Source organism: Podarcis melisellensis (assembly GCF_964234715.1).
Source record: "Podarcis melisellensis genome assembly, chromosome: 4".
Classification (NCBI taxonomy): domain Eukaryota; kingdom Metazoa; phylum Chordata; class Lepidosauria; order Squamata; family Lacertidae; genus Podarcis; species Podarcis melisellensis.
Genome location: NC_138531.1, coordinates 32,720,724 through 32,744,788, shown reverse-complemented (window position 1 = coordinate 32,744,788; position 24,065 = coordinate 32,720,724). Strand labels below are relative to the sequence as shown.

Sequence of the window (24,065 nt, the reverse complement as noted above, 5' to 3'; positions counted from 1 at the left end):
GCTGGGAAAGATGGAGGGCACAAGGAGAAGGGGACGACAGAGGACGAGATGGTTGGACAGTGTTCTCGAAGCTACAAACATGAGTTTGACCAAACTGCGGGAGGCAGTGGAAGACAGAAGTGCCTGGCGTGCTCTGGTCCATGGGGTCACGAAGAGTCGGACACGACTAAACAACAACAAATTGAAGTGTTGGAATTTGCTACATTATGCAAGACTACTTGGATCCTATGCACTGGCTATGCACTGAGTCCTTCCATGGGAAGGAAAAGGGTCTCACTGACCTCATTTTTTCCTACAGGATGGATCCAGTACCTAGGCTTCCACATCAAATGTTGAACACACATACCAGGTCAATGTGTGACCTGACATTCATTTTGTGAGTTTAGCCACATTGTTCTGAAATCAAATGACCAGTGAGGATCAAAAGTTGGGCATGCCAGGTTAATGCAGCCGGGCAGCAGAATGGGCACTGAACCAACTTATAAGGTGGTTCTCCATAAGAGTAATATTTTTATTTATTTATTGAATTTGATAGTCACTTTATCTTGCCCAAAGTGATGTACTACCAGTCACACAAAAACCCCAACAACCCACATACATAATAAAATTCAATAAAAACATATAACTGTAATATCCACAGAACAGTAGAACCGGTATTAAAAATACTACAAGCCCATGAATACATGGACAAATAAATAAGGAAGCAATACACACACACACAAAAACACATGATCTGAAGGGGCTTCACTGAGTTGTGGAGCTGCTGTTGCATCCTCAGCCCTGCTGAAATGGCAAGGCCGGCTTCTCTTTGCACCAGCCTTATTCTGGCACAGTATTTAGACCCACATTGGGCCCAGTGAGAACAACTGGGCCAGCTAAGGATCAAATGCCCATTGAAAGGCTTCTGTTAGCAACCACAGCAGGATGATGACGGCAAGGGGTATAGCTGGAACTGGACACACCAGGACAAGCAGGGGAGGGGGAAGGAAATACTCACAGGGTGACGGAGGATAGCGAGGGGCTGGGAGTCAATGCACTGGACCCATCAGCAGAGCTGGGGGGGGGGTCTGTCTCCACGAACATGGTGGGCTTTGAGGTGTAGGGAGCAGCAAGATGGGAGCTCTAGGAGAATGAGGCAGGCCAAGGCCCACAGCCCAGCTTCCTAGCTGGCCAGGTGGGGCTCACTAGCTCTGGGAGGAGGTGTGTGATTCCTCAGCTCAGAACAGGGGAGGGCCACCTGCCTCGTTAAGTCCAGGTGCTGCAATCAGCCTGCAAAGGGATTTGCAGAGGGAAGCAGAGCTGGCTTGCTGTGTCTGCTCAGCTGCCCATGTTGATTGACCTTTGCTTGGATGTTCCTGGGCCTCTGTGGAACTGTGCTTTGGGTTTGATTCTCGACTGTGTTCTGACTACTGGACTACTTGGATTGACCCTGGACTGAGTTTCCTGACCCTTTGGACTTTGCTTGTGTGGATTTGAACTTTGGACTTAGCATACTGGCTTGCTGCCAGGTAGGCCAGGGGTTCAGGACCCACTGTTGGGAAGATGTCCCCGATATCAATGGGTTAATCAATGGATCAATCAATCAAAATACCACCAGCCATATTTCCATCTGCCCATTTAGGGTGGACAGAAGGGGAAACTGAGCACCAGCTGACACATTTCTGCAGGTGACCAGGGGGATGCTAACCAGGACAGCTGTAGCCCATCTAACCCCCACACCTTCAAGAGAGACACAAAAGGGGAATTAGATTGCCCTATAGGTCATTTTCAACTGGCAGAATGCAAACACACTTGTTGCTCACCCAGATCTCTGGACCTACATTAAGTTAATAATAAAGTTACCGTTTATATGACCAGAAATTCATTCATTTTCTTAAAGCATAAATTCATTTTAATAGCTATTTCTATTTATATTCCCAAATGTGCTTAATACCTACATTAATAATTATCTAAATTGGCCAAGCTTTTCCATGTGAATTGTACAATTTGATTCAATTACGTGGCTGTAAGAAGAGGTTTGATTTTATTTTGTAAGTATCATTGGTACCTAAATTTAATAACCGACGCACCTTGCCTCATCATACTCTGCTGAATTACGTTTTTCCTACTTGTGGATTAATCATTAACCAAAACTTCTCTTGTGTGCTATGTGATAATTTCCCTAACACCTTATAAATTTATTTTTGTTTCATTTGTCTCCACATTTTACAATTAAGCAAGTCTTACCTCATGAATTTTGCCTCATGAAATTTCCGTATAATCTAATAAAACACCCTTTTGAAATATACATGGTTTCTACTTCTTTTTCTTTACAATTTGCTGTTAGAGCTCTCCACGTTCTGCAATTACTTGAATCTTATTTTATGAACTTAAGCTGATAAATTACTCTTAATGGGCAATATCTAACATGGACGTGATGGGATTTCCCTTTCCTCTCCTCTTTTCTGCAGCCCCCGCTTCTGCTCTTGGGGAGATTTTGGGGGTGTGAGGAGATGCAGCAGAGATGGAAGGGAGCAGGAGAGAATGAAGTCTTGCTTGCATTAGAAGGTTCATTGCACAACACTCTGACACTGTCAGATGTCGCACAGTGCCTTTCACATTTTTCCTACGGTGTACACCACATTGCGTTTCATTTATATACAGTAAACCATTTTGTGGCTTTTGGAGTGTCTGGCATGCCTGATACATTAAGTTCCTAAGTCAAAGGCCAGGGTCCCAAGCAATGTGGGTGATGTTTTTCTTGTGCATTGTGGCTTTTCGCTTTTGCCTTCAACCATCCTACCCCACCCCCAAATAAACCAGGGCATCCAGAGTGACTGGGTTTCCAATTATTTCAAGTCCACCCCCAACCCACACACCACCTTGTTGTTCTTTTGCATTGTTCTGGAGTGCCTTTGATAGCTACTGCCTTGAGGCATCAAAATGGGATATAAATAGAAAATAATCAGGTGCAATTCAATTCATCAAAAGTGGTGTATTCCACAGGCATTTCTAAGCACAACGAGCATTTGAAAATATAGATTATCTGCTTTTATACACCTCACTGGCATTCATATTTGAATCCCTATTTAAAATGCAGCTGGACTGGTTGCTGACTTCTTTAAAAAAAAGCACAACTACAGTATATTAGTTGACATTTCTTTATCTTCTCTTCCATTTATTTCACTTCTTTTTTCTATACCATGATATATTTTGCATTAAACTCACACAATGTGGCTTGTTGAAAATCCTACCACACTTGGAAATGTTCTCTCTTTTTTAGGGAAAAGGCTATAAGTCTAATTGCTTGTTTTTATTGAAGAAATATAGTCTTGTTCCACAGAGCCAGGGGGGAAAAATCCTTTGCAGCACAGTCCAGCTTATGTTTGTTTACTCAAAAGCAAATCTCACTGTGTCCAACAGGGCTAATGGGACACTTAAGGGAACACAGGCACTTAAGGAAACACAGGATTACTGCCATAGGGAACAGGAAATTAATGAAAATCCAGTTGTTTTCAAAGGGCCTCACTTGTTATTTTGACCTTTAGTGATATTGTGCTCTTAGCTGTGCATACAGTACTACACTGACACCTAGTGACATAAACCAAGCAGTACAACTAATCATTAGCAGAGCAAAAAAAGAGAGTGGGATCGTTCTGAAAGCTGGCTGTTTTGTGTTGCATACACCCAATGGAATGTTTCCCCTCAAATTGTTTTTTGAAATGCACCTTAAATGCATAAGTGGGTTTTTTTGTAACCCAAATAATTTTTATTGATTTTCATGTAAATACAAGAACAACATATAACTACAGTAACTTGGAGAATGTCCAGTGGTAGATTCTTATTAAGTTTCATATGCTGTACACAGTACACAAGCAATACGTTTATTTATGCATTGTCAATTCAAGTATCCTCTCCACAGAGATTCTTGTGTTATGGGCAGAATAAAAGTACATTCCGTCTCATTTATCAAGGAAAAGAATGGAAGCCAAGTCTTGCCAAAAGTGTCTATCTCTGAAGTGCCTTTAATTACCCTTCTATGGTGAATAAGGCCTTCTGATAGAACCACATTCCAAATATTATTTAATCAGGTTTCAATGAGGATTTCTATAGGTTGTTAATTGGGCTGCTGATAATAGAAAAAATACTAATTCTCTGCATTTAAGGTTATTGTTTAAGTTTGAGTCTAAGAATAACGAGGCAAGAGCTGAATTGGGTGGAAGGGATTGATGAGCAATTTTGAAAATAATCTGGAACACCTTTTCCCAAAAGGAGTATACCGACGTGCGTGAAAATATGAGCCTATCTCTCTGCAGCTGTTCCAGCATAGGGGGAGAGATGGTTGTGTTTATTTTGGGTAGATGTGATGGATTCCAGTGCCAGCGAAATATAATTTTGAGAGAAGCCTCCTGCAAACGAGCAGAGATTGTTCATAGGGACGGGTTATGCCAAATTGATTGCGATTTATTATCTGCAGTTATGATCCCTAAGTCTCTTCCCCAAACCTCCTGTATCACCTGCATATTGTTCTAAAAGAATGCTATAGATTAAAGACGCAGCTCCTTTTATGCCATATTTTGATTTGTTACATAGAGACTCAAATGACCTAAGAGAACGAAGGCGATCCAAGTAGCTCGCAAATGTGCACAACTGAATAGACTGAAAGCAGGTTAACTGGTTTGCTATGTCATAGTTGCTGTTTGACAATTACAAGCCAAAGAAACCTTTTTGGGTGATGGTTGTGTGGTTCTTTAGATCCTAACTAAAGAGAACGAGGGAGCAGGCAGAGAAGGGGAATGAAGTATGCATTCCAATTCAAAGAGGATACAACTAAAAAAAATTTGAAATTAAGTAACAGGACAAAGAAAACTGAACGTAAAAATATATATATTATGTTTTAACTTGTCTGTCTTTTAATGCATTATATGTTTTAGAAATGCTTTACAGTGGTACCTTGAGTTACAAACGCCTCAGGTTACAAACGCTTCAGGTGACAAACTCTGCTAACCTGGAACAATTACCTCAAGTTGAGAACTTTGCCCCAGGATGAGAACGGAAATTGTGTGCCGGTGGTGCAACAGCAGCAAGAGGCCCCATTAGTGAAAGCACGCCTCTAGTTAAGAACAGTTTCAGGTTAAGAATGGACCTTCGGAACGAATTAAGTTCATAACTAGAGGTACCACTATATTGTATGTATTGTATTTATATGATTAATTACATCATAGCATATGAAACTAGAGAATTCCCCTCCAATAGCAGAGGCATAGGAGCTAGCCATGTGACTTTGGTGCCTGGCAGAAAATCAAATGGCCCTCGGTTTAGCACCTGGTTCAGCTCCTCTGTATGACCTTTGCCTTTTCTGCCAATATGCAACGTATTTAATGTTTTATCCCTTACCCAAGAAATCAAACTAAAACATCAAAAATAAAAGACAGCTTAAAGTTTAAACTGAAGCAATAAAATGATGAAATGTCAAACTCCTTCCTTCCCAAATTCTCACCTGAATGATATTGATGTTATTTGGCACCAGAAATATAAAAGAGAGGGTCACGCACAAATCTTTCTGAGGAGGGAGTTCCAAAACCTAAATGTCACTGCCGCAAGGTCCAGTCTCCAGTTGCCATCTGCCTAATGCCTGATGGCACACAGGAAAGCTTCTGTTGAAAATTATAGCATATGGTCAGGTTGATATGGAAAAGGGCGGATCTTTGAATAGCCTGACCATTGAAGGCTTTTGTAAGTCAATGCCTGCACTCTGAATCGAGCCCAGAAAAAGACCTAGACGCCAGATTTTTAAGTGCTTGGAATGTTGTGGTCAGATCAGCAAGTCTCAGTTAATAATCTGGCCATTTGATTCTGCATCAAATGCTTCAAAGACAGTCCTATGTCTAAGAGTTAGATAACTGTAATGGTTACCAAAGAATGGAAGATTAGTACCCCTTAAAATGAGTTCTAACCCATGCTCAGTTGGATTTCTCCTGAGTTTTCCTCCATCTATGTACCATCCCAGCCATAGCTGTCAACTTTTCCCTTTTTTAAGGGAAATTCCCTTATTCCGAATAGGATTCCTCGCAAGAAAAGGGAAACGTTGACAGCTATGATCCCAGCTGCTTTATCATGCCAAGCTCCTTAGGAAGCAGGTTGGGATCTAGTCAGTGGGAGTTGGTCTTTGATCATCATTTCCTTAACCCATTGATCAATCAGGACTTCATCAGGCGTGACAACTGTGCCAGCTGGAAATTCTCCCAAAGGTCACCAAGAGACTGTCAATTTGCCTCTGGGAGAAGAGCAGCCTAACTGGTCCTCTTCTGTAGAGGTTTGAAGGTCCTATGTCTCTAAATCTTACCAAATAGCAATTTATCAATGAAAAAGAAATTGTGAATATGCCCCCCACTGGCATTTCAGCTGGCTAAGAACACTAAATCAAGTATTAGAGGCCATCATGTCACTAGAGCCCAACTAACATTAGTATAGTCACATTGCTTTCAAGGTAGCCATGGAGTCCTGAGCTATTCCTAACAAAGGAGCTCAATATGGATGTTGACGTACTCCAGTACTACACTCTAAGGGATCCCTCCCCCCCCCACCATGTCCAAAATTATCTCTGCCAACTCAGACAAGGTATCTGTTGGTCAGCATGATGGACAATATATCAATATATCATTCAAAACCAGTTGAAGTCCATATTGTGAGGCCAGTTTCTTAATTTTTGACCTGGCAATATATTGTGAATCATGTTGTACATGTGTGAGCTTGCTGTGCAAAAATCACAATGCGGGGAAAACTATGGAGCCAGCCAATGCCTCTACATAGCTCCATCCCTATTTCAGACATTGTGATATATCAGTATATAGTGATTTCTGGCTGGTGATATATTGTGATGTTGAAAGCCAGATATCGCCCAGCATACCAATGGATGACAGCACATCCTGTCTTGGGTACCCAAGTATCAGTTGCATGAGCTCAAAAGTTGGGCTTTTCCAATAGAAGACATGGAGGAGAAGATGGAATCCCTTTAATCCACAGCAACAATGATGATTCACTTTCCTACCATTTTGCTGGCATTTGCAAGGATAAGTGCTTCACAAAAACTAGGCTGCTGTTTACTGGAGTTATTTAAGTATCTCAATATACAGTCCAGAGTTATATGGACTTTCCTACCCTGTCTGTTGGAATATATGAGATGTCAAATAATTTGACTCCTTGATCTAGGCCAAGATTTATGATTGCATGCTGAGAGATAATGGGAATTATTTTGCCAACGGATCTTTCAGCATTGGGGAAAATGTGTAACCACAGCTAACATTATGGAAACTCACTTTATTATTAGGTAGTTCCCTGTAGAATCATAACGTGATTTATTCTGCTCATTCCAGGCCTGTGTGGGAGAGATGATTTATTTCCAGAGTTTGTGACCTGGGGACAAGCTGCCCAGCATAAAACGAAATAGCACTTCCAAAAATTAGCTGCAGGTGTTGCTATTGGCTGTGAACCATGTTATTGTTCAAACTTTTAAGAGCTCCATTCGATCAGGTGTTGAAAGCTCTTTATGCCTAGCATGACGCACCCATGAAATTGAAATATTAACAGCTTTTCTTCTAACACTGGATTTTACTATGCAAGGTTGTGTTAGCAGTGAACTAAGACGGGCTGAGTTCAATTAGTAACCAATTGCCTTTAGTTGAAGCAGCTGGGTTATACAAGCAGGGAAATAAAAAACAACCCTTAAAACAAAACAAAAAACCCACACCATATAGGCTATGGATACAGCTAGACTACTTGTTTATTGAGCATTCATCCTGATTTGTTTGCCGGAGGATAAGAGGACATTGGCTAATCGCAAATTCACTGCGATTTGTTTGTTGGGAGGTTAGATGATGCTGCATCAAAGTGTTATCCCACACTTTTAAGTGCATTCTCCTGTCACTTGCTTTTTGAAAAACATCTGATCTTGGGGGGAAGTGGCTTAGTTGCACGCGATCGTTCTGATAATCTTAATGCATGAAAAGGTTAACACCATAGAGTAAGCTGTCCTGCCAGGCTTAGCTTACCTCGAGAGGGACCAAGTAATCAAGCTTTCGATCCCTCAATCTACCCGAGAAGCTCAGCCTCTGAAGCGGCTAAATTGGACAGATTTCAGTAAGCCAAACATGTAGTCTTTTTCTATGTTAAAGGAAGAGGAAAGTTTTGGGACTCACAAGGGCATATATTAAAGCCTAGATTTCCACGCTTTAGTTTGCTGCATGTGGTACATGGGGTGTTAGAGAATGGCTTCGACTAGCTGACTAAACCAGGTGAGGGTAGCTGATGGATCTCAAACCCTCAGTGAGTTAAGGACTTCCTCCGCATACAAAGACAGGCTCTGGCAGATTGAGCAGATGAGACCAATGGTGGATCCATCAATCAAGAAGGTGGTTTCTGCACATACAGGTAAATGGGGCTTGCCAACATGGGAAGGTGGCTTCTAAGAAAATAAAAAAAATGGATCCTAAACCTCTGCAGAATATCTTTAGGAAAAGAAAAGGCTAGGGAGTGAACCCTACCCAAATCCAGAATGGGTGGTGCCTTGTATGCCTGTTTCCAGCGATTCCTGCAGCTAAACTGGTGCCATATGTATTGTTCTGCTTTGCTTTGGACCACATCAGTGAGGCTGAGAGAGGTCTTGACATCTGGGCAACCCAGGACTGCCCAGACATGTGCCTTGGGGAGGTCACTTCAATGCTGCAAACGCAGTGATTTGATTTCACCCCCAGAGGCACAGTCCATTGTCTCTTGAGACAGAAGGATGCCAACAACATTACTCAGTTTCCAGAAAAAGGGGTGCTGGAACTCAACATGAACACCTCCTGTATTCTCTTATAATGGCAATGGTGCCCACCTGAGAGAAGAAGAAGAAGAAGAGTTTGGATTTGATATCCCGCCTTTCACTCCCTTTAAGGAGTCTCAAAGCGGCTAACATTCTCCTTTCCCTTCCTCCCCCACAACAAACACTCTGTGAGGTGAGTGGGGCTGAGAGACTTCAGAGAAGTGTGACTAGCCCAAGGTCACCTAGCAGCTGCATGTGGAGGAGCGGTGACACGAACCCGGTTCCCCAGATTACGAGACTACCGCTCTTAACCACTACACCATACACCGGAACTGAGTTCTGCCTGAAAAAGAGCCCTGATTTTACTGCGTATGTTGTGGATTTAAAATCTTTGCTGGGGTTCCTGCACCAAAGAGTACTCTCCCCCAACCAGGATCTTGTCATACAGGAATTCTCCTTTCATAGCTATTTTTCCCTTGAACCATCAGAAATGTCCTATACTCTTCTTCTACTCTACGCTCCAGGCAGCTAGCGGTGCTAACTCTGAGTTATTGCTTAGAATGGCAGAATTACTGCATGCAGGTGCCTAACCTAGGTGTGTCTGGGAGCCTGTTGTCATCCACAAATCGCTTCCTGAGTCTTTATCTGCATACCTTGGCCTGATTCAATACTATTTAATTCCAGTTGCACAGCACCTCATTAACAAAATAAACTCGAGCGTTTTCAAACAAAAACAAACGGCTAAAAAGTAAAATGCATTACAGCCCATTCCTCACACCCGGGTGACTTTCAGCACACCAGATCTATTCCTTGAATCAGGGATCTGTGAATCTAGGGATGCAAAGTGCTTGTTAAGGCAAATCATTTTCTGCCTGCTACCTGTTTAGAGGGTTTTGTTTATTCTGGCTTGCAGCCCAGAAGTTGGACCTGATAGTCTTTTCGCCTTTTCCATCTCATATGATTCTACAAGGCTGTTCTCGATTTGTTCATCCACGCTTAATAATGGGTTCTGAGCTCCTCTGCCCAAGCCACTTCAAATGGGCCCTGTGTTAATTCAGTTATCTGAGAAGGACTTGTGGATCAATTTGCAAAGCTGCTACAGGAGTTTTCTGTCTGGCTAGATGTGCTGCTTTTGGCTAAAATTCTTGCACAGTGGATCTTTCCCTTCCTCTCTTCCCTCTGACTGTCAGGGGCTGGCAGAGGTGGAAGAGTGGTGCTGACCGCCTCCCCAGCCTGACCCTTCCAGGGAGGAGGAAGAGGAGGAAAACAGTATAGATTTACAACAGTGGTTTGTGGGAGGTCACAGCTCAGAGGCAGATGAGGGGGAAAGCTGGGAAATAATGGGAGAGGAGGAGCAGAGACAGAGCAGAAGCTGGCTGACAAGTTGTCACTAGAAAGCATTCCAGACCCACCATCTCCAAGAACCCGGCAGGCCTTAAAAGTAGGAGAGCAAAGAGCTCAAAGACAGAGGGCACTTAGTGGCACCCATAGAGGAGATGATGACGATGACAAATGAGGAAGTGGGAGAGAAAGGGGGGGGATGGAGATTCACTTAGGACAATGCCATTATCCAAGGGGCTGGGTTCTATAGCCTCTCTCTGTAAAGTTTGAAATAAAAAGGACTGTAAGAAACTTTTCCTCCTCTTTATACATCCCTGGGCAACCAGCCAGGAGCTGCTGACAGCACCCTGACACTCACCCCCTGTACGTTCACACACACACACACACAGAGGAAAACTTTATCCAGAGGATTGAAAGGAAGCTACCAAATACTATGTCTTATGAGGTTGTATTGGGAGGGAGAAACTAATCAAAATAGGGTAGCAGGAATTCACCTTTCAATATGTTATATGAATAATACTTTAAGAAGGGGGGAGGATTCTTAACCTGGCCTCTTTTCTGTTGGAAAGATGCAGCTGGAAGACTCCAATTTGGAATGCATTTCTGATATGGGTTGGGGGCCCAGCTCTTATTTGTTGACAAATGTGCTTTTAACTTCCAAGAAGTTGCAGTGAAGAGGGCCTACTCCATTGCTTCTCGTGTATCCTTGAAAAATCACCCTGTAGGTCACTGTGTTCTGCAGAGGAGTTTCTCCTGAAAGTCCTCAAAATATGAGAAGCCCACTCCACAATAATTCAGAGCAGGGATTTCAGTATGACTACCCCTTTTGTGTGGAACAGCATCCCTGTCGGGATAAGACAGGTGTCCACTATCTGGCTTTGAATTTTTTGTTCATCCATCTTTTCTATCCGAATGAGAAGGTCTCAGTCTTTGGTGTTTGTTTTTTGTTTTGTTTTTTTAAAAAAACAACACCGTCTTGGGGGAGGAGGTTGTACTGTTTATAAAACTATTTTTAGCTGGTTTTATTATATGTTAATAAATCGTCTTGAGACCAATATAAAAGGAGATTCATAAATTAATGTGATGATGACGAATCTCCCCCCTGCAGCCTGCTGTCACAGATACACTGTCCCTGAACATCTAAGTTTCCAGATGTTACCCTCTGCTGATGAAAGGCATCCCTCAGCCGAAGAAGGATGAAGACTATTTTTTGTGTTCTACCCTGCACCCCAGTCCCCTGAAAATCTACTCCGGAGGATTGGGGATTCCTCCTGGCAGAGTCTCAGGGGTTGCAGAGGGCTGCAGTTGGAGCAGGAATTTCTCAACTATGCCACCCGCTCAGTTCCACTAACATATGCCTTCTGTCAGTGGGGTGGACTGTCATGTGACAAAGGTATATGAGAGCAGAAGCAGTAAAGGAAGCAGTAAAGGAGTCTAGAAATGTTGTGAAATGCTGAAAAGCTGCAGAATCATTTAGCATGCTGAATCACTGTGACTCATCTTGGGGATGACTCATTCTCTGTATAAGTATTGTATTTGCTTGCAGGCAGACTCAATGCCTCACTCAGTGTCTGTGTGTGGCTCTGTAGCTCAGTCTCAGTGCGTGGTGGAGCCTGTGCTCAATGGAAACTCTGTGTATGCTCTGAAGCGAGTTTAATCTTCTGTTCACTATGCTGTTATTTGCAAACAAGTTTATTTTAACTCAGTAAAGCTTTTATTCTTTTACTGAAGAAGACTCTGCATTATTAATTTACGCTGCGCATCAGGGACATCCAATGGAGGCCACCCTCTGTTCTTAGATGTCATGGTTATACCTACATATATAGCTATAGATGTATCTTCTGTGAATTAATCCTAATCCCTTTTAAGATCCATCTAAATTAATGCATGTTATCACATCGGTGATAGTGAATTGCAGAAGTTAATTAACTATACAATCTGTCTTGTCCTTAAACTACTACCTATCAATTTCCTTATGCACCCAAGTTCTTGTATTATGACAGAGGGATTAAAATGTCTCAGCTATTCACTCTCTTCTCACTCCATAGTTTTATAGATCTACATAGTATCAGTCATCTTGTTTTCCAAACTAAAAAGCACTCGGACACAGTGTCGTAGCGTGGGGGGTGCAGGGGGAGCCGGCCGCACTGGGCACAACATCTGGGGGTTAGGGTTAGGGGGCGCAAATCCATGGGTTAGGGGGCACAAATTACTCTCCTTGCCCCGGGTGCTGACAACCCATGCTACGCCACTGCTCGGACATCTTAACTTTTTACGCAAGGGAAGATGGTCTAGCCTTGTGATCATTTCAGTTGACCTTTTCTGTATCTTCCCCAGCTTTCCAACAGTTTTTGAGATAGGGAAGCCAAAGTGTACTATTAAAAAGTCTAAATCCACCCATTTTATAAAATGTGTATATTTTTATTATGTTGCAAGCAGCACAATCTTATTATGCATGTCTACTCAAAGGTTAGTCTCGCTGAGTTCAATGATGCACTAATATATATCATTATAGCCTTACCATTTTATTTTCGTACTATTTACTGATTGCCCAGTGTCTCGTATACAATCCAATTTCTACTACAGGTTGTAGTCAGCCTGAACCAATACACATTGGTCTCTATGTACACCTCTGATCATGCACATTGGTTACTAAAACAAAAAGAAAATACGGACACAGCCATCTTCAATAGGATATATCCATTACAGAAAATTAAAGGGAAAGAGAGCACTCACTTCCAATGTCTGGCCGCAGCTTTTTATCATATTCTCTCAGCAACTTGTTTAACAACAGTGTCACGTCAGTGTCATGCGTTTTTGGAGACATTACCCATTTTTGGTTTGTCGTGAAATCTTCAAAGTCATCCTCTTCAACCTTTCTTGAGCTGCAATTCAAAACATAAACCATAGGACAGTGTCACATGAGGAAGGGCAGTGCAATGCCTCTATTTCCTCCATAATTCAGTCATTTCATGAGGGAACATTCAGAGTTATTTGTTTTTCCCATTAAAAGAAGGGGGGGGGAATCAAAGAAAGTCTAAGTAGGACACTCTAATGGAAAATAATTGAATAGTCTTCTATCATTACTTCTCACTAGATGGTGAATCTAGGGACAAATGCCACTTTTCTTCTATATCAGTGTGATGAGCTATTTTGTGTAGTTTTTAACTTGCAGTAGCAGCCTGAGTTGGTGGAAGAACACCCTGCAGAACTTCAAATCTAGCTTCTTTAACACATGCTTCCTCATCTCTTGCCCAGGAAGAAAGTGAAGGAGGGAGGATTAGTTATTTTAATATTTCCTGACCATGTCACCCTGTTAAAAAGTCATTATATATCCTCAGCATTTCGGAGTTCAGGTATTTAATGTAGCATGTTTGAAAATAAGATAAAAGTATCCTGGACACATTGGCTTCAATCCAAAGATAAATTAACTGAAGGAGCCTCATGGAAGGAATGTTTCCAGTCACCCAAGTCTTCTTGCAGCCACACAGGCCCTCTCTGGATTCTTGGGTGGGGGTCCTCCTGGGCAACATGGAATGGGGCAGAGGGCATGAACTTCCCCACCATGAACCTCATTCAGTTAACTCATATTAGGATCCACATCTGAACTGGAATGCTTTCCCCTGCTGCTCCAGCAGCCCCTCATCCCACATCCCACATTATTCTGGAGTTTTCCCTCTGCCACTGCCCCCCAGTACTCCAAAGAGTGTTTTTTGGGGTCAGAATCAGCACTAGGTGAACAAATACAGTGATACCTCAGGTTACAGCTGCTTCAGGTTACAGACTATGCTAACCCAGAAATAGTACCTCAGGTTAAGAACTTTGCTTCAGGATGAGAACAGAAATCACGTGGCGGTGGTGCAGCGGCAGTGGGAAGCCCCATTAGCTAAAGTGGTACCTCAGGTTAAAAACAGTTTCAGGTTAAGAACGGGCCTCCAGAATGAATTAAGTTCTGTAGTGTGACTACATATAACACAACTTCTTGTGTTCTTTGCTAAAAGCATGGTGAATCTTGTTTCCATTTGAGGCATATTAAAAGTATACATTTCAAGTAGAAATAGATGAACATATTCCCAGGGACCTACTTAAATGTATAGTGTATACCCCTCACAATAGTAGTACTAGTAATAATAATAATAATAATTGTACCTCACCCATCTGACTGGGTTCCCCCAGCCACTCTTGACGGCTTCAAGAATATATAGAAGCATCATTAAACATTAAAAACTTCCCTACACAGGGTTGCCTTTAGATGTCTTCTAAAGGTTGTATTGTTACTTATCTCATTGGCATCTGATGGGAGGGCCATTCCACAGGGTGGGTGCCACCACTGAGAAGGCCCTCTGCCTGGTTCCCTGTAACCTCACAGTGAGGGGATGGAAAGCCATGCTTTGCATGTGTGGTTTCTCTCCTCTGTGTTCCATGTCACTTGGCATGATAGGGCAGCCAGTGATGGCTGGTGGCCGTTAGGTCTGGTAGGGTAGAAGATGTGGAGGCCCACAGGAAGCAAAGCCAGATCTGGGTGCTAGAAGCTTGCTCTGCTCACAGTGTAAACTGAGATGGATCTTGGTGGATAAACCTGCGGTGGGTCCAGTAAAGTGGATGCCATTTCTGAGTCCCTGTTTAGGTGTTTGCTTGAAAGTCCCAGAACTCCCTCCTGTCTGGGGGCTGGAGGAGTTAAGAGGAGGAGGTTGGTTGCAGCAATTACCAGATAGTTTGGGTCGTGATTGGCTTATTTCTCAAGGCAGTTGTGGGACAAGCAGGCTTTCCTAGCCCTCCTCTTTCTTTACATGCACAATGTTACAAAATTTTGATCTTGCTCATTTCCTTTCCTTCCAGCTTGTTCACCTCTCCCTCTCTTTGTAACTCTCCTGGGGTGTTGGGTTATGGTAGATTTCCATATTTGTTAACCTGCTCATTATGTCAGGGAATTTGCTGCAGCATCCTTTCATTTATACGATGCACCAGCAAGCAATTGGACATGAGTACAGCTGAAGTTAAATTACAGTTTAATACGTCTGGGATATATAAACTATTTTTTTTTTATACAAAAAACCAAAAATGTGGAAGGAAGCTGTGTTTCATTGCTCATGGCACTTATTTCTAAGCCTTATTGTAGTTTCTCCCTCCCTCCCTCCCTCTCTCTCTCCGGTGATGACACTCATGATTTGTCAAGGTACATTAAATGAATTATTTTCTTTCGGAGGTGAGTTATTAAAGGCTACAAGGCAAATTCCATCTGTATTCAGCTGCAGCCAGTGCAACTCCATTGCATGCAGAGTAGTTCTGGGTTGAGTTGCACCTTGAGTACATATCAGCTGCTGGATTCCTGTTTTCTTTTGGACAGGTTTCTCCACAGTGAAATCACAACCCAACCTGAGTCCCATTCTGCTCCTAGAAGTGGATTTAGGGCGGTGTGACTAGTTCCACCACACTGGGTGCCGAGCCTAGGGGGTGCTGTGGGGTGTCACAGCTATGACATGGTGAATTTAAAGAGCAATGAGAGGGGTTGTTGAAGAGGAATTAACGTGATTTGGAGCAGGAGCTGATGGAAAAAATTAATAGAGGGTAAATGAATGAATGAAGAACTGATCTGGGGTGACTTCTTGTGGGGTGCAAATTAATCAAAGAATTTATTTGCAGTGATTTGGATAAGGAAATGGTTGCCCTACCTTCTGTGGCATTTAAATTATAAAAATCTGCATCTATACACATACGTCTTCATATGAAAATTGGTTTCTATGGGACCAAGCCTCAAATCTTTTATGTTCCTACTGGTGCCCCTGAGGAACTGATCGCAAACTAACAATGAATAATATGTTGAAGGGGGGAGAAAGTGAAGCTTGGCTATATCTACATTCATGTCAAACATTATGACTTTTTTAAAATGGCTATGTACAGTAACCAGATTACATGTGGGTGGGTGAGACTAGAATATGAATTAACTCGGCATGCATATATGTTATTGGTGAGAGTGGAGATTTCATTTTGTAACTTTTTTTCCTGTAAAAAGGAGAAGCATCTGATTGTATTGGCATTATTTTCATAGCAAATTGAATGGCTTGAAAGAAATTGCCCAATGGGAAATGTAAGGACAGGTGTTTGATTTGAAATCTCAAAGCATTTGTTATGCAGACTGCACGATGGCCCTGTACTGAGAATGGTGTTCCTCCTATAGCTTCCCCAGAGTCCTTATTTCAAGGAACAAAAACCTTGCACAGCTCATCTGGTCCCCAGATCATCTGCCCACATTGCAGGCTACAGAGAATGTGGGCCACCCTCAATTTATCTTACTAGCAATATGCTCTTTTGTACCAACTAGGGCTGAGCCAAAATGCTGGGTAGGGTGCTATCTTTGTAACTACCCCAACAAAGTTCTTCACCATACATCCTTGAGTAACAGGATGGGAGAATGGATCATGTTATGGATTGTAAATAGCTAAATAAGGAAGAAGAGGTGAATTGTATGAGTAAATGGATAACTTTGATTGTAAGCAATAGAATCCTTCCCCCCCCCCATCTGTATGGAGGAGGAGCCAGTTTTGCTTAATGTACAGTGGTACTTCGGTTTACAAACTTAATCCGTTCCGGAAGTCTGTTCTTAAACCAAAACCATTCTTAAACTGAGGTACGCTTTCCCTAATGAGCCTCCTGCCGCCAGCGCCCTTCCACCATTTGGTTTCCGTTCTTATACTGAGGTACAGTTCGCAAACCGGGACACTACTTCTGGTTTTGCGGAGTTCGTAAACTGAACAGATCGCAAATAGAGCTGTTCTTAAACTGAGGTATCACTGTATTCATAAATGATCTGGAGTCAGATAAAAGCAGTGAGAGGTGACGAATTTGTGGATTATACCAAATTACTCAATATATTGAACCCCCAGGCAGAATGGGAATAACTCTAAAATACCACCCCAGGCTGGGTAAGTGAAAAACAAAATGGCAAATGAGATTCAATGTGTGGTATGCAACTAAATTTCACTCAGGGTAGACCCACTGAAATGAATGAACATGACTAAGCTAAGTCTATTCATTTCAATGGGTCTTGTCTGGGTAAAACTTTCCAATGTTAAGTGGGAAGTGAGCCATGCTTAGGCAAGAAAATCAGTCATGCCTATGCATTAAAATGGCAGCAAAAAATAAAAATTAAAAAAATCCAATTAAGAGATATCAGGAATGCGATGAGTACAGAGTTAAATGAAATCATTGACTCAGTATGCCGCAGTGGTGAAAAGGCAATTATTGAGAAAGGAGTATAAAAGAAACAGGCTGGTGCCATAGTGTCTTGGTATACATGAATGGTGTGGCCATGCTTAGAATATTGTGTATGGTTCTGCCCATCCCATCTCAAAAAGAGTATCACAGCTGGAAATGGACAGACAAAATGGGATCAAGGAGATGGAGTGTCACCAGGATCCCATGAGCTTCATTCAGGTGTCTACGGATTTGCTGTTGAAGACAGTAGACGGTACATTGCATACTTATTTTGTTGCTTCTTTTATTTCTTGTATGTCTATAGCATTCAAACAGAAATACAGTGGTATCTCGGGTTACAGACGCTTCAGGTTACATACGCTTCAGGTTACAGACTCCGCTAACCCAGAAATAGTACCTCGGGTTAAGAACTTTGCTTCAGGATGAGAACAGAAATCATGCTCCGGCGGCACGGTGGCAGCGGGAGGCCCCATTAGCTAAAGTGGTGCTTCAGGTTAAGAACAGTTTCAGGTTAAGAATGGACCTACGGAACGCATTATGTTCTTAACCCGAGGTACCACTGTACAGTGGAATTCTAAGGAATAAAAGAAGCAATAAAATGCAATTATAATTATTCTGACATCTTGCACAACACAGTACAATGGCTACACCTGGCAGAAAAATTCACTGAGCCCCTCAGCAAGTGGTCCATGGGAGGAAAAATTTAAGAACCACTGACCTATACAATTGACTGGGCAAAGTCACTGTTGAGAACAGACCAAAGAGAGTCTTTTCCACGCAATGAACAATGAATTTGTAGAATTCACTTGTTCAAATTTTTTTTGAAAATGATGATGTCTGCTTGCTTAGGAGGTAGACAAATTCAAATTAGCAATGGAACCTCTGTGTTCAAAGGCAATAGAACTCTGAATTTTAGTTGCTAGGGAGAGTTGTCTTCATATGGGCTTCCAGGAAGCAGAATGTTTGACTGGACTCAGCAGGGCACTTAGGTTATGAATGAGTTGGGGCCTAGGGTTTTTATTTATTTTTTAAAATCCAAGCTGACATCAGTTGTGCAGGGTGTGTGATCTGGTAGAATTTAGACCCAGAAAGATTTTGCAGGATCCAACTAAGGGTGGAGTGAGGAGATGGAACAGAGACTGGAGGGGAAGAATCCTGAATTGTTTGCATGCTTCCACTTCTGAGCTAGAGTACCAAATCAAGTGGGGTGGGGTGTCTTGTAGATCTCTATCGTTATTCTTAGCAACAGTCTCAGCCTCTTGTTTACAAAGTAGCAGAAGGTAAGTGCTATACTGCAGCTGACTTGGGATATCCTTAATCAGAATTTTATGTGTGTGTTTTCTTTAATTAAACCAGTTGCATGGGGTTTCCAATCTGATTAAGAAAGTGGTGCTGTGAGGTGGGGTGTTTAACCCTTTCCCACCTGCTGATCTGAATCACCCTTCTGAAGCTGCTATTTGCCCAGTCAAGTCAAATGTAGCAAAATGGTGTCTGTATGATTTCCTCTTGATGGGCAAATGGGATGGGAGTATGACTGAACACCTCTTCCCTCAGGACAAATTTCCCCAGTCACAGTCCCACATGACTGCTGCTTTGAAGGGAAATAAAAGAAAAACAAAAAGCATGTGTCTAATTTAGTTGAGCCTGAAGCAATACACAACTATGATCAAGTTAATTTAGGTGGCAAGTTCCTTATGTCAGGAAGTTTATTGCTTAAAAAAAAGAATACAGAATGGCAGAGAAGACACACTTTGCATACAAATGGTTCAATCCCTGGGAGCTTCAGTTTAGTAGGGATGGGGGACCCTGTAGCCCTTCATAGGCTGCTGGACTTCAAGTCCCATTAGCTGCAGCCAGCATGGCCAAAGGTCAGGGGTGATGGAAATTGGAGTCTAGCAACATATGAAGGTCATGGGTTCCCCATCCCCAAATTAAACGGATGAGTGAAATGCCCATCTCTGCCCAAAGCTCTAGAAGAGCTGCAACCAGTTGAAATAGCTAGTCCTGTGATAAGATGGACCAACAGTCTGTATCAAGAGAGCTTCATGTGTTCCTTGAGGATGATATATAAAAGCATTTCCTTTTGGCAACTGTATGGAATGCACAGAACTATTTGTACGGGGCTGATCAGACAACATCCACCATGCCACCATGGTCGCTTGCATGGTAGGACCATTGCAGATGGGTTGTTTCCTTTCTGTGCAATAATATTGAATTAAAGTGGAGCAATATTCACTCATCGAGCTAGCACATCTGCTGCAGGACACAATAGGGTTTCCATCTCACCAGTGGCTCTTGGGTCTTGCTAAGAAGGGGAGAGCCCTAACTTAGTAGGCAATGGTGCATGTAGAAGGTCCTATTGTCAAGTAGGATAGGGAAAGTCCCTACCTGAAACCCCCAGAGTCACTGCCTATCAGTGAGGGCAATAGTGAGTCAAGATGGGGCCAATGATCTTCAGAGCTTTGGAGGTTCCTAAATCAAAGCTAGGAAGCTCTGAGAGCCAGTCAACATTGTAAACATCCTAGGAGACATTGTACACTGTGGAAGGATGTGGGACTAAGTAACTGCTCCAGACACTGATCTTTGGCTGTAGCTTTTTCAGATGCACCACCCTCTAATTTCGCCCCTAAAAGGGAACATCGTCAGCATTTCCCCCAACCCCAAAGCAATTCAATAAGGCCAGGGTGATTTTATCACTGCATATTAGAGGATGGGAAGGGTGAAATGACAGAATAAAATGTGTACAGTTGTCACCTGATTAAAGCAATTTTAGTCAACGATGTGAAATAAATAAATCTGCAGTGTGTGTGTGTGTGTGTGTGAGAGAGAGAGAGAGAGAGAGAGAGAGAGAGAGAGAGAGAGAGAGAGAGACTGGATGAGCAACTGGGTCTTGTGGCACCTTCAATACAACAAATTGCACCAGAACCTTTCCTTGACTAGAGCCAAGCATAATCACTTCCTCATTAGTCTTCGAGTGGGTAGGGACTCTCTGGCCCCCCAATATCTTTTGGGACTCTTAAGTTTCCTCTGCCCCAGGCACAATGGCCAATGGTCAGGGATGATGGGAACTGCAATGCAATGCCAGCTGAAGGTCCCCAGATCCCCCCTCCCCTTTAAGGTGCCTCAAGAGACTTGGTCCTTCTTCCTGTAATGGATCAAGAGGCCTCCATCTTTGAACGTTGTTCTCTTGGAGGAGACATCCCCTCCTGGATGGTCGTGAAAGGGGAAGGTGGAGCTTGCCATTTGCAGTATCTGTAAACACTAGATTAAACTTTTTAAAAAAGTGTTGTCCAGTTATTCTGGGATGCCTTTCTAGATGAATGAAAAGGCTTTCCACCTCATTTTGTATTCAGAGGTTGCAGGCATCCCTGGGGTGTCTGATTTGGGAACAGTTTAGAGGAGGAACAGAACTTCTTCACCATGATAGGTGTGTGGATACCACAGGAATGATGAAACCATAGATTCATGCTGTAAAGTTACTGGTAAGGGAAAGCAGAAGGTGTATTGTGGGTTTCCCCAATAACGTGGTGCAACTGCAAAGGAGTTAACTTTGATTGACACCCTGTCCGTTAGCTGAAGTTTAGCAGAATTATTTCTGCGAGGAGAGAGATGGCAAAGAAGCGGCAGAAGGGAACCCAATAAAAGCACCCCGAGCAGGGCGAGCAGATCGCTCTCTGAATGACCGTGCCGGCATTTTCCAGAACGGATAGTGACACGATTATTACCGAGGCATTATCGTAACCCGGTATAATATGATTATCAAAGGAAACCATCTCTCTGGATAATCCCAGACAAGATATTTAGGCAATCGCTTTGATCCGTCTAACGAAATGAGCCTCGCAAGACATTCCCCAGATCAGCTGCGGAGAAACAAAAGCGGGCTAATCAGGCTAATTGCCTTGATCAATTTCCTCCTGTCTTGGTCCTCGACTCGCGTGTTTAAAGATCAGCCGTCGATCGCCCCCAAATCTTGACCCGGGTGAGTGAACGTCAAACCTTGGATCTCACCGCGGCGCCACCCAAATCGCTCGCAAGTGGATCTTCTTTTAAAATAAGAGGGTGCCACTTAAGACACAAACCACTTGGGGAATCTCGTCCCCTGCAGACAGAGCCTTCTTTGGGTTTGCGAGAAAGGCTCGCTTTAGATTCCCCTACAAAGTGCAGAGGAAACTTCTACCTTTTTTTTTTTTTTTTGCAATGGGTGGGGGCGAACGAAGGGGCTTGGGACTGAGAGAGACTCCAGAGGAGGACCACCAGCGATTTCTGGAGCCTTGGAAAGGGAGAAGAGGATGCGTGGAAGGAAGGAGCAGCATCTGGGCTTACAAAGTGACAGTGTGTGTGTCTATGAGTTGCTCGCAGCTGGTCCATTTCACGGCGCCTCTTCCCAGCTGGGGAGAAAATCACGGCTGTGGAGGAGAGCGACCCACCCCCACCCCCCAATATTGTTGTGATCATAACGTTATTTTGGGCAGCTGGAGATGGTGGTTTTGTCGGACACGGACATTCCAAGAAAGAGGGAGGGGGAGAGACAGAGAGAGAGAGAGAGAAGCAGGCTAGGAGAAGCGCGCCAGATGAAACTTACCAGGCTTGGAAAACGGACAGGAGGAAGAAGCCCACCAGAAGCTTAGCGGACATGATCCGAGCAGCGCAGCCAAGCGAGGGGAGAAAGTACAGCAGACCCAGAGGAGGAGGAGGAGGAAGAGGTTGCAGGAGATGTTCAGGCAAAGGGGAGGAGGAGGTGGTATCTGAGGTGAGGGAGAGCAAACCACGGATATTCTCTTCTTTTCCCCTCTGTTGGATGTTCCTTATTCCCAGTTCCGCGCGCTGCAAGGCATATTCCGCTTTTCCTCCACGTCTCCCATAAGGCAACCCCCACGACCCCCCAAGTGCAAAGCGAGCTTTCCCTCGATCCCAGAGGGACTCCGGATCCGAGGAGGGTCTGACAGGTGGTCCGAGGTGCTCCACAGCCCTCCTCCTTACCCCCTTCCCCTCCCCCACTTCCCCCCCAGTTGTCTAAGCTGGTCAAGCAAGCTGCTGGTCCACGGGAGGGTCGCGTCAGCCAGCCATGCCCCTCGGATGGTGGAGACACGTCCGAGAAGGAGGAGAAGAAGCGCCTGCAGAAAGCACATCAGGCGTTGGGCAGGAGGAAAGCTCCGATCCCCGACGTGGGACGCTTCCTCCGGACCTGGATCACCGAGGCTGCGTGGGGTCCCTCACCATCTGAGAAGCGCCCGGTGGGTCTCCCCACTCCCTCCCTCCCCGGACGGCCAAGAGGTCCCTGGCTTGTTCCCGGGCAGCTGGAGCCACTAGGAGCTTAGACGGTGCCTCTCCATCCTTGAGGGTCAAGGTGCTCCAGAAGAAATGGAAAGGGGGCAGTTGGAGGAGCGGGATGGGGGGTCTAGTTTCTCCCCAGCTTGACTGGGCGACGGCAACAGCAGCGGCAGCAACAGCAGCAGCACCTCCCGGCGCCGCCCGCGCCTCGCGAGGAGGCTGCTGTGTTTGGCTGACTCTTCGCCAGGCGACCCACGCTGACAGTTATTGAGGAGCGAGCCGAGCTGAGCCTCGTCAACATTGCCGCGGATGTCCTTGCGAGAGCGGGGAGGTCCCTGCCAGCTGCAGGGATGGCCAGGCGAGCGCGAAAGAGGGCGGTCACATCTCCACCACCCCCAACCCACCGCAGCTTTTGGCAAGACTTGGCAGCCAGGGATGGGCGACGAGGAGGAGGCGGCGGAGGAGGAGGACCCTGAATCAGAATCTGGTGGGCCAAGCAGGATCCTCTCTGGGTCTGGAGACGAGTAAACACGAGCGCCGCTGCTGCCATCCGCCCACTGCTTGATCCGAAATAGAACTCGCGAGCGCAGGAATATCCAGGCAGGGAATGAGGTGGGCTAGTAGCTCGCGCTCAGGAAGGTTTGCGCAGGTTTCTAGTCCGCATGAAAACAGGTATTTCGAAAGGGAACGGGCATTCCCCTCTCCCCCGCCCATTTAAAAAACAACAAACCCGCAGCAATAACGATTCTTTGCACCCCGAGGAAGGGAAGAGGAAAAGTTGATCCAGTTCCCCTTGGCTACAAACAATGGCACCGCGCCCCCAAGTCACAATACGAAGAGAATGCCAATAGCTGAAACGATTCTCTGGAGCAACTGTGCTGAGCTTGCTGTTGCGGTGGACTTTGAGAGGACTAACCCCGTCCTTGACAGCCTTGGAGAAATCATTTAGGTTCCTTTGGCTAAAAGAGATTGGTAGCCACAGACTCCAAAGAGATTCTAAAAGCACCACCAACCTGTTCACCTGTGTTGCTCTTGTAACGTCTGAACCCTGCTAACAGGGTAAGTAAGAAAAGGATCCTGATCTCCTTAAAGCTATTCAGCTATATTATAAGGACTGTTCATCAATGGAACCTACAGTTAACTCACATGGAAATCAACGTATATTCCTACCTTTTTATTGCATCCATATCCCATCCTTTTCTCCAAGAAGTTCGAGGCTGCATACATGGCTTTCTCCTTTCTCATATCATCCCCACCACAACCCTGTGAGGAATGTTAGGCTGAGAGGTAGTGACAGGCCCAAGGTCACCCAGTGAGCTTCTTGGCCAAGCGGAGATCTGAACCCTGGTCTGACACTCAAAACAACTAGGCCACAATGGCTTTAATTATTTGTCGATAACTTGTCTCAGTGAATTCCATGGGATTTAACCCAGACTTGCAAGGCCTAGTGACC

General features: G+C 44.1%; 1 protein-coding gene across 2 annotated transcripts in view; it reads right to left on the bottom strand.

Moving 5' to 3' along the window:
* GABRG3 (gamma-aminobutyric acid type A receptor subunit gamma3) overlaps nucleotides 1-23,703 on the bottom strand; it is a 300,100-nt gene extending 276,397 nt beyond the window's left edge. Inside the window, exons 1-2 of one of the 2 annotated variants that reach the window (XM_081907666.1) lie at nucleotides 21,924-23,703; nucleotides 12,863-13,011 (exon numbers count right to left, since the gene is read on the bottom strand). In XM_081907666.1, the coding sequence (XP_081763792.1) occupies nucleotides 12,863-13,011; nucleotides 21,924-21,976 (202 nt within the window). In that variant the 5' untranslated portion in view covers nucleotides 21,977-23,703. The remainder of the gene's footprint in view (nucleotides 1-12,862; nucleotides 13,012-21,923) is intronic. The other variant, XM_081907665.1, reaches the window with a different exon arrangement.
* Nucleotides 23,704-24,065: the final 362 nt, after the last annotated feature.